The following is a 12,597-nucleotide window of genomic DNA, read 5'->3' as shown; positions in this document are numbered from 1 at the left end:
TATCCCTGCAACTCTATCAGAATGGCTATAACAACAACAAAAAAAAATGTTGACCATAACAAATGCTGGAAAAGATGTGGAGAAACTGGATCATTCACACACTACTGATGGAAATGTAAAATGTTACCAGCCACACAGGGAAGTAGTTTGGCATTTTCTTAAAAAACTAAATACACAACTACCATATGACCGGCAAATGCACTCCCAGACATTTATCCTGGAGGAATAAAAACTTACGTTAACACAAAAACCTGTACACGAGCATATAGCAGCTTTACTCATGATAGCTCCAAACTGGAAACAACCAAGATGTCCTTCAACAGGTGAATGGTTAAACAAATTGTGGTGCAGCTGTATCATTTAATACTATTCAGCAATAATAAAGGAACAAACTATTGACACATGCAGTAGATTCTCTAGATTAAACTCCAGAGAATTACGCTGAATTTTTGAAAATGAAAAAAAGCCAATCCCAAAAGGTTACATGCTGTATGATTCCATTTATATAACATTCCTGAAAAGACAAAATTATAGAAGTGGAGAACAAATTAGTGGTTGTCAGTGGCTAAGGAAGAGGTTAGCTAATTCCTAGAGACAGAACACCACTTGCCTGTGAGCACATTTTTGATGTGCAAACCAACCAATCCTGAGAACATGCTCCCAGCCATCTGCCTCTTTCATCAGGCTCCTTCAGTCTGAAACACCATCCTCCTGCCTAAATCACCCAGGGCCAGATATCTGACAAGAGGCCACTCCTATAGCCCAGAGCAAGCCGAAATTATTTAAACTAGACAATCCTAAACCCATGTACCCTGCCTCGCCTTCTCTTTCCCACAGAAACCACAATAAAGGCTCTTGGCTATGCCTTCCCCTTGCTCCCTCTGCCTCTGCCCGACCCGGGTGCTTCCCTGCGTGGCCCTGCGTGGCGTGGCAAGGTCTCTCTTGCTGGAACACCGCAGCGTTCCCCCAGTCCTCTCCACTTTCCACATGAACCGACTATGGAATAAGTCACTAGTGAGAAGAAAGTTTTGGGTGAAAATCAAAGTCCATAGCTGGAGGGGGAGAGAAGCCAAGAGGGAGGCAATTTGAGAGCGATGTTGGCTCTGCCCACCCCTCCTAGGCAGAAGAAGCCCAGGTGCGTCCTCCGGGAAGACCCACTCCCCAGGCAGGGGCTCCGCAGGGCAGGGGGGCAGAGCAGGGATGATGCCAGTTATGCAAAGCTTGCTAATCCAGGCCTCAGGAAACAAAGGCCCGAGGGCTGGCCGTAAAACCACTTTCCATGTTTTCAGTAAATCTCAGTTTCCTGTATTTTCTTACAAAACAAAAAGGGAGGAACACCTGGTGCCTTTTATCAAAACTAGCTCTGGTTCTGAAAATAAACCAGCGTGTGAGGCAGACGTGGTCTGCAGCCCTGGACAGCAAGGCCACGTGGGAAGGGAGCCGCGGGCAGCGGGAGGGGGCTGCCGGCCCTGCTTCTGCCTCTGCCTCGTGCAGCCAGAGCTTGGGAGGGGCAGCTCTCTGCCAGGAGGGACGGGGTGGTCTTCCTGCCCGCTCCGGTCTCTCTGACAACTTCAGCTTTGGGCAGATCCACGTGACAGCTGTGATCAGACTGGACATACAACTATGTCCTACAATCTCCACTTGATATCTACCATATGTCTTTAAGAAGATATCATTTATCTTTTTCACATGCTTTTCATTGATTTCTGAAAATTTCTTAGCTTGATATAAAAACACCAACTTGTCTGATTCTGCTCCAGCATTTAGTGAATAATTTTTTTCTTTCTCCACTTTGGAAGGTAGGCTTAGACTTTTAAACTCACCCTTCTCTATGCCCCTAGACACAGCCCACAGGCCCAGCGGAAAGTCGACCTCTCCTGGCACCGCCAAAGCCCCTCTCATTTTGTAGTTTAAGCATCTGAAACTAACAATTATTTAGAAAACCTAAATATATCTCAGGCATATAGGAACTATACAGTCCGAGCAGTTTTTAAGGAATGTTTTGCTGTCTAATTAGTCTCAGAAACAAACAGGGGTGTTGAGAGCAAGGAGAGGGCAGAAGAGGAAGCCGGGGAAGAAATGGGAAGTGAAGAGGGAGGGGATGGCTGGTCCACACAGGGCCCTGGGAGGCCCACGAGGTGGTCAGAGGCCGTGATCGAGGCTGGCTTCCCAGAACGCAGCAGCAGGAAGGAGTGAGAGCTTCACAAACATAAATTCCTGGGCCTTTTTCTGACCTGGTTCTGGATGCCAGGTCCTCTGGCCTCAGGGGCCGTGCGTCAGACAGCCCCTCCCTCTTCTGTATGGTCAACCCTCCTCACTCCTGGTTCGTCCCATCAGCAACTAAACGTACTCAATGCTTGCCCGCCTTTAAACAAAGAAGACAAGACTCCTGACCCCGTGTCACCCTCAGGTTGCCACTCTCCCTCTACCCTCCCTTCTTTAAAGGCCACCTGTACACTTGGCCTCTCTGGTCACCGGCACCTCAGGTGGGCCCTTCAGATCCACTCCAACCTTGCTTCTGAGCCTATCACCCAGTTCACAGCCACCTTCTTGTTACTGCACCCAGTGGAAACCTTTCGGCCTCATTTTATTTACCCTTTAGGAAACTTTGACTATTACTGGCCACCCCTTCTTCTAGAAATACTCATTTTCCTCCAGTTTCCTACAACTTTTCCATCTCCCTCTCTGGGTGCTCAGCCCCTGTCCCCTTTTGAGCCTCCTTCCCGCCCATCCCTAATCAGTGATGCTCCAGGGCCAGCCCCCAGGACCATGGTCCTGCCATGTGCTGACAACGCCCAGACCTCTCTCCAGATCTCCAGACCTAGGGCTGCCCAGCACTCCCACCCAGACGTCACACAAGCACCTCACACTCAGCGTGTCCAAAACTGAATTGATGGTCGTCCTCCTCCTCCCTCAACCCTCCTGGTTGTGTACGTTCCTATCTCAGCAGAGAGCAGCAACATCCACCCAGCTGCCCAGCAAGACACCCTCGTTGTCACTCTGGTCCTTCTCTTTCCTCACCTCTGCACCCACCTCCCAGCATTCAACCCATTCTTCTCTATGAAAGGATATGTATCCAGGTCCCCGTGTTCCCATATCCCTCCAGTCCATCCACTGTTCACAGGTTAGGCCTCCCCCTACACACACTCAGTGCCTTGCCTCGATACCTTAACCCTATTACTCCCCTTTCTGCACACACCAAGGAAACTTTAAAAAAGTACAATCTAAGAACCTTTTTCTTACAGTCCTGCAGTGACTCCTACCATTCTCAGAAAAATAGCCACCACCTTCATGTGATGACAATACTCTGCCGTGGTCCAGCCTCACCCACCCGCCCGTCCTCATCTCTCACCTTCACCTGAGGGAACCCCCCCCCCCCCAGGATCCGGGGCCTCCCAGCACCCCTGCACAATGTGGGGGGTCCATAAACATCTGTGAAGCCAAATGCCTGAGGCAATAAATGAACGAGTAATGTCGGGAAAAGCTCACCAAGGAGCTATTCAAACTGGGCTCTGAAGAATGAGTAAAATTTTACCCAAAAAGGGGGGGGGGGAGGACAGGAATTTTGGAAATGCGGGAAAAGTGGATTCAAGGATATTATGGTACAAAGTTCCTCCTTACTCCGAATATGAGAAAGTAAGAGGTTCAGTGAGGCTGGAGGAGAGGTGAGTAGAAGGAAGTGGGACTCGAAGATACACTGAAGTCATCGGGGACGAATTAAAGGATTTGGACGTGTGTCCTCTCTCCGGTCATCAGAGAGGAGAAGCCCCCTGCGGAGAAGACCCACCGCTCCCTCTGAAACAACACATGGCCCAGGCCCCGGATCCCAGAGGTCCCCCCGACCGTGGCGAGTGCCAGTGTGACTGGCATTTGGGTGCAAAGCCTGGAGGGAGGGGGCACTTGGCCAATTCAACCCCGCAAAAATGCACTTTACTCACACTCACTTGAGTGAGGACAGAAAATGACAAAATGTCACCACCTTTTTAGAAGGCAATTGGCAACATTTACCAAGTTTAAAACATGAATATCCTGACCCAGTAATTCCAACCTATGAAGTTGTTCCATGGCATTAGTAGGGTGACCACGCCACAAATACATACACGAGGATGCTGTTTATCATATTAGAAACAAAAATGGAAACATACTCAGCGCCCTTCAAGACAGGATTATTAGCCAAATTTTCGTACAGCCAGACAACAAAAATATATTATTAAGTGATGTGATATATCTACATAGATTAAGAGCTAGGCCCACAATATATTTTTTAAGTTATAAGAGTATAAATAGTATCATCCTATTTGTTTTTTTAAAATATGTATTTTTTAAAACCCACAAACATACACACTCATCCCCTGAGATCGTCTGAACTCTAAATCAGGAGAGGCTGAAAGACTAGAGGAAAAGCTAGCGCAGCCCTTCCTGAGATAGACTTGTGGTGCCCACAGGTACCGGCCATTTAAGAATGACTTAACTGAGCCCAGTGGTGCAGCCGCTGAACCAGCCGCATCAGCATCCCCTGGGAACTGGCTGGAATGCAAACTCTCGGGCCCCACCCAGACCTACCACAGCAGGAACCCGGGGCGTGGAGTTCCAGAGGACTGAGGCTTGAGAATCCCCCGCCTGAACGTCCGGAAACAGTCCCTGAACTAGGGGATGGTCTCTCACTTCAGGGTCACTGTGCCAGAAAGACTCCCTTGTGTCAGGTGGGGTTTCCCAGGGAGGGGATGAAGGAGGTCTTAGATTGGAGTGAAGAAAAGGGAAAAAATCTCCCAGCCTCTCTGAGACCAAGACTCAATTTGGCTGGGACCCTACATATGGCAGCTCTAAATGCCATTCTGGGGCAGGTGGACTGAAAGTAGCCAAAGGCAAGGCAGAGGCCAGGCAGGGAAGGGGTTGGACCTCAGCAGCAATATTCTCTGAGCCTCACCCTCTTGCTTCTGTCATCCTCAGAGCCCCAGAAAAGTCTCATGAAAAGTAATTCTGGACTCAGCTGTTCGGTGGGAAACCATGGCAGGTCACAGAACAAGGGAGTGAAGGAAAAGGAGTGTCCATCCCTACTCTGGCCAGGAAAGGTACAGCCTTGCCAGGTGAGCAGGGGAGGTACCCCCAGACAAGCACAACCTCGCAGATGCCACCAACAAGAACAGTGCAGTGAGGTGGCCGGGGAGGGGCCCATAGCTGAAGAACCCTGAGCACACTCCAGGTGGTGCCCCAGGAAAGGCTCAGAAAAAGCTGGAGATCAGACACTGGACAGGCCTCAGGGTATGGAAAAAGGGAGCAACTTGCAGAAATAAGTCGGAGGAGGTTCCTGCTGCCACAGTCTGGGATTGAGAAAGAGAAAGGGGTAGATCTGGAAAACCAGCTCTGAAAAATAAGCCTTTTAGGACTTCCTTCAAAGCACTTACCAAAATTTCATTTTACATTTATTTGTGCGATCATTTGTCTTTTTCCCGGTCTAGACTGCAAGCTTCATGAAGGCAGAAATGGCAGATGTTTCACACACCACTATATCCCCAGTTATTAGCTGGCACACAGTGGGCACTCAAAAAAATAGGCTGGACAAATACACTTCAAACTAAAACACTGTGGAGTGTTTGATTATTCTTTCATTGTATTGCTGACTTTTTTGTTTTTGCCAAAAAAGTATATTATCATATGAAAGTATATGACCAAGAAGTATATTATCAAAGGAAGATATTTCCTTTTTGGAAAGAAAGAGTCATCTTCACAAATACACTGTTTAGTCCCTGAGTTGTAAACACTCACTGAGTAAGGCAAAAGAGTGCGGGTAAAAAGGGGAGAAGTATTTCACTGGAAATACACAGAAACACTCCCAACAATGGTCATCAGTGATGTCCAGCCTGATGCCCTCAGACACTGCAACATCCCCGAGTGACCTGGAAATCAATGGTTGACTCTGTGCAGAGGTGTTTTAGCATGAAGAGCTTCCGTGGCATCATGAATCGTGGAAAACTGACCATCCACATATAATAAAACGGCATGTACGACCTTCAGCAAACACCAGCGTCACCACGCCAGGGACTGCGGACACCCGAGACCCACCCGACCTCTGACGGCAGGGAACCGTCACCAGCACTCCTAGGTCTGACAGTGTGGCTGAGGAGCAGAAGGGGAGGCTGTTCCAGAGGGGACTGCAGAGACAGGGACAACAAATTGAGAAGTCGAGCAAATACTCCCCAGTCTCCTAGCCTAGGGAGCTTCCCCTGACCTGCAGAGGAGTTATAAAATGAAATTTTTATAAATAAACAGTTGACCTCTTTTTACTTCCAGCAGCAACAGGGAACCGCTCATGTAAAGTGGCTGTGCCCCCCGGGTCAGCAGCCCATCTGGCGCCTGGCTCCCGGGCCCGTGTCACGGCACTGAGCGGACTCTGTGCAGGGGGGACCAACCCCACGGCGCATGTGACAGACACAGAGGTCTGGCTGTGGTCTGCCGCAGGGCCTCCTCAACCACTGCTTCTGTCAGGCCTCTCTGTGGCCCGGCCACCGCAAAACGCCTTGTGCTTCGGCCTGGATGGTGACCTCATGTGAAACTCAGGGTAAAAGGAATGGGAAGTGCCCCTCCTCCTCCGTGTCCCCCCACCCCCAAGTCCCCTTGAACTCAGGGTCAGGCCTCTGAGGAACCAGATGCTTATCTGGGAACAGTCCAGTGGGCAGTACAAAGAGATGACTCTCGCCTCTCTCCCCGACAGAGAGGGCTCCGGGGAACCCGGACGCTCCGGCTCGGAGAGCAGAGGCTGGGTAATTGCCAAGCTGACCTGCTGGAGCCTCTTGCCCCGCTCACCTTTCACGATAATGCACGGTACAGCCTCATCATGAAATGTGCTTATTAATCTTACTCATTTGACACTGCGCTCTTGTGCCCTGAGCTAGATGTTAGGAGAAAATGATAGGGATAGATTCTGCTCCTGTCAGACTTACCGAGACTTTCAGGAAACCCAACTATCAAAGGCCATCTGCCGCCCACCAGCCAAGCATGCACGATGACCCCGAAGGTACAAGCAGAATGTTAAAGACACAGACCACCGAGCGGGAACAGCAAGAAGACCCAGGCCCCCCAGGGGAGCAAGCCCGGAGCCAGTCCTCCCAGGGACGGTGAGCACCAGCCCCTGCCCTGATTCATGACTCGCCGCTTCATCTCTAATTCATCAAAAGACACTCAGCCTTCTCAAATCAGGAACATTTTTATTAGCTTCCCCAAGAGTTTTATGGCACAAAGCCATACCTAATGATTCTATTTTATGGCAAGTTATACATTCAAACAGTACTTTGAAGTCAGGCAGCAGGTAAGACTCAAATCTTTGTCAAAAAAGATTTCCCCCATTCTTTCACTTTTTAAATGTTTATAAGCTTTCAAACAGTTGGGAAAGTGATGTGGGGCATTTTAACAGGCTTCCCCTTCCTCGCGCGGGACCCGCGTGGGCTGACCCAGTGTGCACTGCAGTGTTCTCAATGAGGGCTGATTCTGCCTGCCCACCCCCCTTGCCTGGGGACATCTGGCAATGTCTGGACACATTTTGGTTGTCACAACTCGGGGGTTGATGCCATCAGCATTTAGTAGGAAGAGGTCAAGACACTGCTAAACATCCTAGAAGCCGCAGGACAGCCCCACTCCCCACAGTTATCTGATCATCTGGCCCCAAATGTCAGTAGCGCCACAGTCGAGAAACCCTGCCTTGGGGCTTCTACTGGACTGGCCATTGCATCCCTCCCACCCCTAGTACATCGAACACGGATCTTACCATCGTGCCAGGTTTTCCGTGCTGGCTAATGAGACTCATATTCTTTTATTCTTACGTAGTCCTATGTACATTTTCAATGAGAAACAATAAGATGTCATCATAAACAAAATGAGGAAAGGGAAACTAAGACCGCCTTAGAATCTCAGAACACATAAGGCCAGTCACTGTTAACTAACCCTCCTAAGAGTTACTCTGCACTTTTTAAGCTCCCTCCAAATCGGAATTTACCTATTGAAACTACAAAATAACCAATTCCAGCCATTGGTACTACTGAACATCACCACAGGCGTCTGCTGAAAAGTGAAGCAAGTTCTCTGCTAATCTGTGGTGATGTGTCAGAGCCCTGGACGTGGGAGAGGGTCTGGTCCTGACTCACCACTCCCAAGGACTGGGCTGCGTGACTTCACTTCTCAGAGCTTCGGTTCTCCTGATCAACACAGCGGGGATAAAGCAACTTGCCCTCCCACCCTCCAGGGAACTGCGAAAGCCAAGTGAGTTCACAGGTAGGAAACTGCTTTGTAAACTGTAAGGAGCAATATAAATGCATATCAATACATTCATGACATTTATACATGTAAGACAACCTATGACAACCACCGAGGGTCTTTCAGACTCTTGGATCCTTTTCATGAAATGTCACAACTAGAAATGACTTTGGAAATCAACCCCTTAATTTCACAGAAGGTGAAAACAACCATCACGGAGGTCAAGTGACCCAGAGAAGGCCAGGAAACAGCCCAGATAGGCCCACATCTTCTGCTCCCAAACCAGGACGCTTCCCACTTGTGATGCTCTCTCTCCCTGGTTAAGTTCCTGGAGGAAAGAAGCACGTCTTACACACAACGTTCAGAGGGTCCTGAACACAGAAGATAAAAACGTGTTGCAGCAGTGAATCTTGACTTACTACATCGTAGCCTGTCGGGGCTCGGTTCCGAGAAGCCACCACCCCCACTCCTGTGATGGGGTCCATCGATGTCTCTGGCAAGGCTTCTGAAAGGTCTTTGACTTCAGGCATGGTGGATTGCTCCTGGTTCCAAAAAGGAAAAAAAGAAAGCACAAAATTCAAACTGAGTGAGCATTTAAAGTGACCAGTACAAAGTCTCAGACAGGTAGAACCAGAATCTTGAGGTAGATACCCTGAACTAAGCTCCATATACCTGGACTGGCTCAAGGAGCCCTGGCCTTGCCTGACCCTTTCCTGACATTAAGAATTCAAGTCACCTCCAGTCCCTGCTGTTCCCAAGTTAGCTTTGAACACTCTCCCATCCAGCTGCCTGACTTTTGAACAGATACCAGCAGCTTCCCTGAGGATAAATCAGACATGGCTCAATCCAACAACACCTCCTATCTTTCTTGCTCACAGTATCTCCCTGTGGAAGTGCAGCCTTCCAAACCCACAGCCTCTACACATCCAAGGGTGGACTGTTTAGAAGGCAGAGCTCTGCAAACACATAGAAGGTGCTCTGGGCACAGAGGCCCAGGCACGACACCGGAGTCCAGGCTCCATGACTTACTAGCTGATGACTGGTCAGGATAATGACAGTCACAGAGCTGCCGTGAGAACTCAGGGAGTCATGGAAATAAAGGGCCTGCAGAGGTCTCTGGCACACAGTAGGCGCTCAACAAAAAGGAGATGAGACTGGCGGGTTTGGAACACAAAGGTCCAGTGTAACAGGCCAGAAACGTGGTTGGTGCTGTTCCCAAGAGGACTGGTGGGTCTCTTTGTTGTGTTTAATCTTGCAGGTCATGTGGGCACTCACTCAAAGCTAAACACTAACAATGACCATAATTCTTGTTGGGCACTTTGGGAGAAAGGGAGGGAAGTGGAATTATTATTCTGCTGCTGACTGCCTCTTGATTTGACCAGAGGAGACAAGCAGAATATAGAGAGCACTGGGCCTGGGCAGCTCGAGTGGCAGTGCACTAGAAAGCAAATAAAAAAGGTAACACCTTATGTAAATGACTTTTAGTGCTTTTAAAAGGACAAGAGTGAAAAAGAGCAAGTTAAATTCCACCTCCTTCTGCAGCAATTAAATTCCACTGGCTGTAGGTCTGCCAGCTCTCTCAGGGCTGGTTACTGCCTCAAAAGCAAACCAAACACCCTGCCTAACTAGGCAGGCAGGCAGGAGTATTCTCAGTTCTCAGCCTAGAATCAGAAAAGGCGTGGGCTATTTAAAATGACTACAGCCTCCTAAATAGAAACAACCAGAATGCTGCATGCAAGTCACCATGTAATCAGCGTCCCTGGGAACCCACGAAAGGCTCCGGAAACAGACTTGTCAGCGCAGCGGAGCCAAGTCTCGGATCAAGGCTAGGAAGCGCCTGGCAGCAGTACACTCTCAGCTTCTGTTTATGACAAAAGCCAAACTAAGTTACCCTTTACTGAATTCTCCTGAAAATAAGCTTCTCAAAGCCCAGGGAAGGGGGACAGGGCACCACGCTGCATCATCACATCGTTCTATATTTTCAAATTTCATTTACCAGGCAGCTTTATCTGTGTAACACACAGAACTCAGTGCTTCCTGCGCACAGTAGGCGCTAAGTAAGTATTTATGGAATGAATATGCATGCATGTCCCCAATAAGGAAGGCTTAGAATTAAATATCTGCAGCAGCCCAGTCCAAATCAAACACTGACCAAAAAGTACTTCACTGGGAAAAATCCCGTATTATTGGTAACATGGAAATAAAAGCACTGCTGCAGTTTGCAAAACAGTGGTACCTGCTGTTGGTTACCAAAATGCTTCGCAATTAACAACTCATTAACAGAATGTACGAATTCTTCCAGTGCTAAAATATCATGCTGTGAATTTAATAAAGAACATGGAGATGTAAGGTTTTTTTTTTTCATTATTAAGATAGTACTGCCTCTACTATCAGAGAGATAAGAGAGCGGAAGTGAGCATGGGAATAAATAAATATTTTATTTGCTGAGAGAGTCACGTCCTCGGGCCACAGTCTTGTCCGCGAGGCTGTGATGACAGCCGCCCTCCTCCGCGCCATCAAGTGCGGGCAGCTGAACCCGCGCTCACGGAGGGGCCGAGGCTCCCACAATGCACCGGGGGCAGCCCCGCAGCGGGGCCCAAGATGGCTGCGCGCGGCCGCCAGCCGGGCAGACAAAGGAGCCGGGGCCGGCAGCCCGGCTCCGCGTGCCCGGTCGCGGCCGGCCTGCGGGCTGCGAGGATGCGGCGGGCGAGAGGGCGGAGCATGAGCACCGAGCATCTCGGATGCGCGCCTCCTTCTTTCTCACCCCCCCACCCCCGCCGTGGCGGTACCCTGGGGATCAAGCAGCCTTTGTGAAATGCAGACAAATGACTCCTCGCTGCGCGGGGCCGCGGCGGCTCGGCGGAGGAAGCACCACCACCAGCAAAGGAAGCTTTTAATGAGAGACGCCCAAGATATCCATGGCAAAGGCAATCACTCAAAGCGGCCTGCCCTGAATTACATATTTTCTGACTGCAAATTACTTTTAACAGCGTCTCTACCGTCACTTCAATTGACCTTCCTAACAAAAGGCCGTTTATTAACTAGCACTCCACGTTTCCCGGGCGGTGTGGAGCCTCGAGCCAGAAGGGATGGCACCACTGAGTACGTGGCCGCCCAGGGTCACAGGCCAGGCCTCTGCGAGGGGGAGAAGAGGCCATTAATGCGGGTCTGCAGAGCAAACTTGCCAGGGGAGGGGAGCGGGGGAGCTGGGTGATTAAGACCAACATTAACCTATCTGGCAAGAGGCGATGCTGGGCTAAAGCAGAAAATGCTAAGGCCTACTTGGAACGACTGGTTTCATCCTTTGCAATTCCTCCCAATTCCTCGTCCGGCACCCACCTCCATCTCCAAATCCTAGATGCACACAGAACCCATTAACACCTCCCCGCATCTGAACAGTACCCTGCAATTCTCAAAAAGCTTTCTCTGGCTCCTTCTCAAGTGATGCTCACAGCAAACCTCGGAGGTGGCTGAGGTGTATTATTCCTGTTTTACAGGAGAGAAAACAGAGGCCCAGAGTTCTCAGACAAAACGAGCCAGCAGACAGCAGAGCTGATCCGCACCTCTAGCCCTCCCTCCTCAGTCTGGTCTGCTTTCCATAACACTGAACAGAGACCACCTTCCCATTCAGTATCTGATAGAGAAAGCAGTTTCAACATCAACTATATTTTAAAATGCCAAAACTCCTCTTTGTCTAGCTGTAGCCCAATAAGGGAAGCAAGGGGGAGAAAAGTACAAAAAGACAGAAGTAACATGGGATTAATTTTCCTCACACCTCAGTTTCAAGATTCAACATTTCCCTCATAAATAATTTACAACAATAAAAATGAGCTAAAGCCATGTTTGTGTAGGATGGAGGTAAATTTAGGCCTAATGAGGGAGATCCGAGTCCTGCACAGGAGGGAATAGGTTGATGTATAGCCCGGTGTGAGCACGATCAACGGTACACAGGGCTCCATTACCAACTGGAAGTCACAGAGCCAACCAGGAGTGAAGAGGGGAGGCAATTTGGGGAAACTTCTACTATCCCAGCTGTGGCTGCAAGGAGGGTCTCCACAGGAAAAGCCAAACATTGACCCAATATTTTAGATAACAAGAATGGATATTGAGTTTTCTGAAAACCATAGGATTGACCCAACCTGCCGCTAAATCAGTTCCCAGTAGATGCCAGGTAAGAAAGAAGATGGTAGCAGCACCCGGGTGTCACGTCTGCTCTGGGGCTCAGGGAAAGTGCAGTGGCAACATTGACCTTGAGCTAGTCCTCTTAATTAAATCTCATCTGGTCCCAATCCCCATCCCAGCCTGTACCCCGAGTATGCAGCCAGTCTCCTCATTCAGATCATTTCCAAG

General features: G+C 49.4%; 1 protein-coding gene across 4 annotated transcripts in view; it reads right to left on the bottom strand.

Annotated features, from left to right (window-relative positions):
- The window catches only part of MVB12B (multivesicular body subunit 12B), a 263,550-nt gene that overhangs the window by 142,322 nt on the left and 108,631 nt on the right, over positions 1-12,597 (bottom strand). For all 4 annotated transcript variants that reach the window (XM_032478454.1, XM_032478455.1, XM_032478456.1 and 1 more), the window contains one exon: positions 8,667-8,789. In XM_032478454.1, the coding sequence (XP_032334345.1) occupies positions 8,667-8,789 (123 nt within the window). The remainder of the gene's footprint in view (positions 1-8,666; positions 8,790-12,597) is intronic.

The sequence above is a fragment of the Camelus ferus genome, chromosome 4 (assembly GCF_009834535.1).
Source record: "Camelus ferus isolate YT-003-E chromosome 4, BCGSAC_Cfer_1.0, whole genome shotgun sequence".
Classification (NCBI taxonomy): domain Eukaryota; kingdom Metazoa; phylum Chordata; class Mammalia; order Artiodactyla; family Camelidae; genus Camelus; species Camelus ferus.
This window is presented reverse-complemented; position numbering and strand designations above follow the sequence as displayed.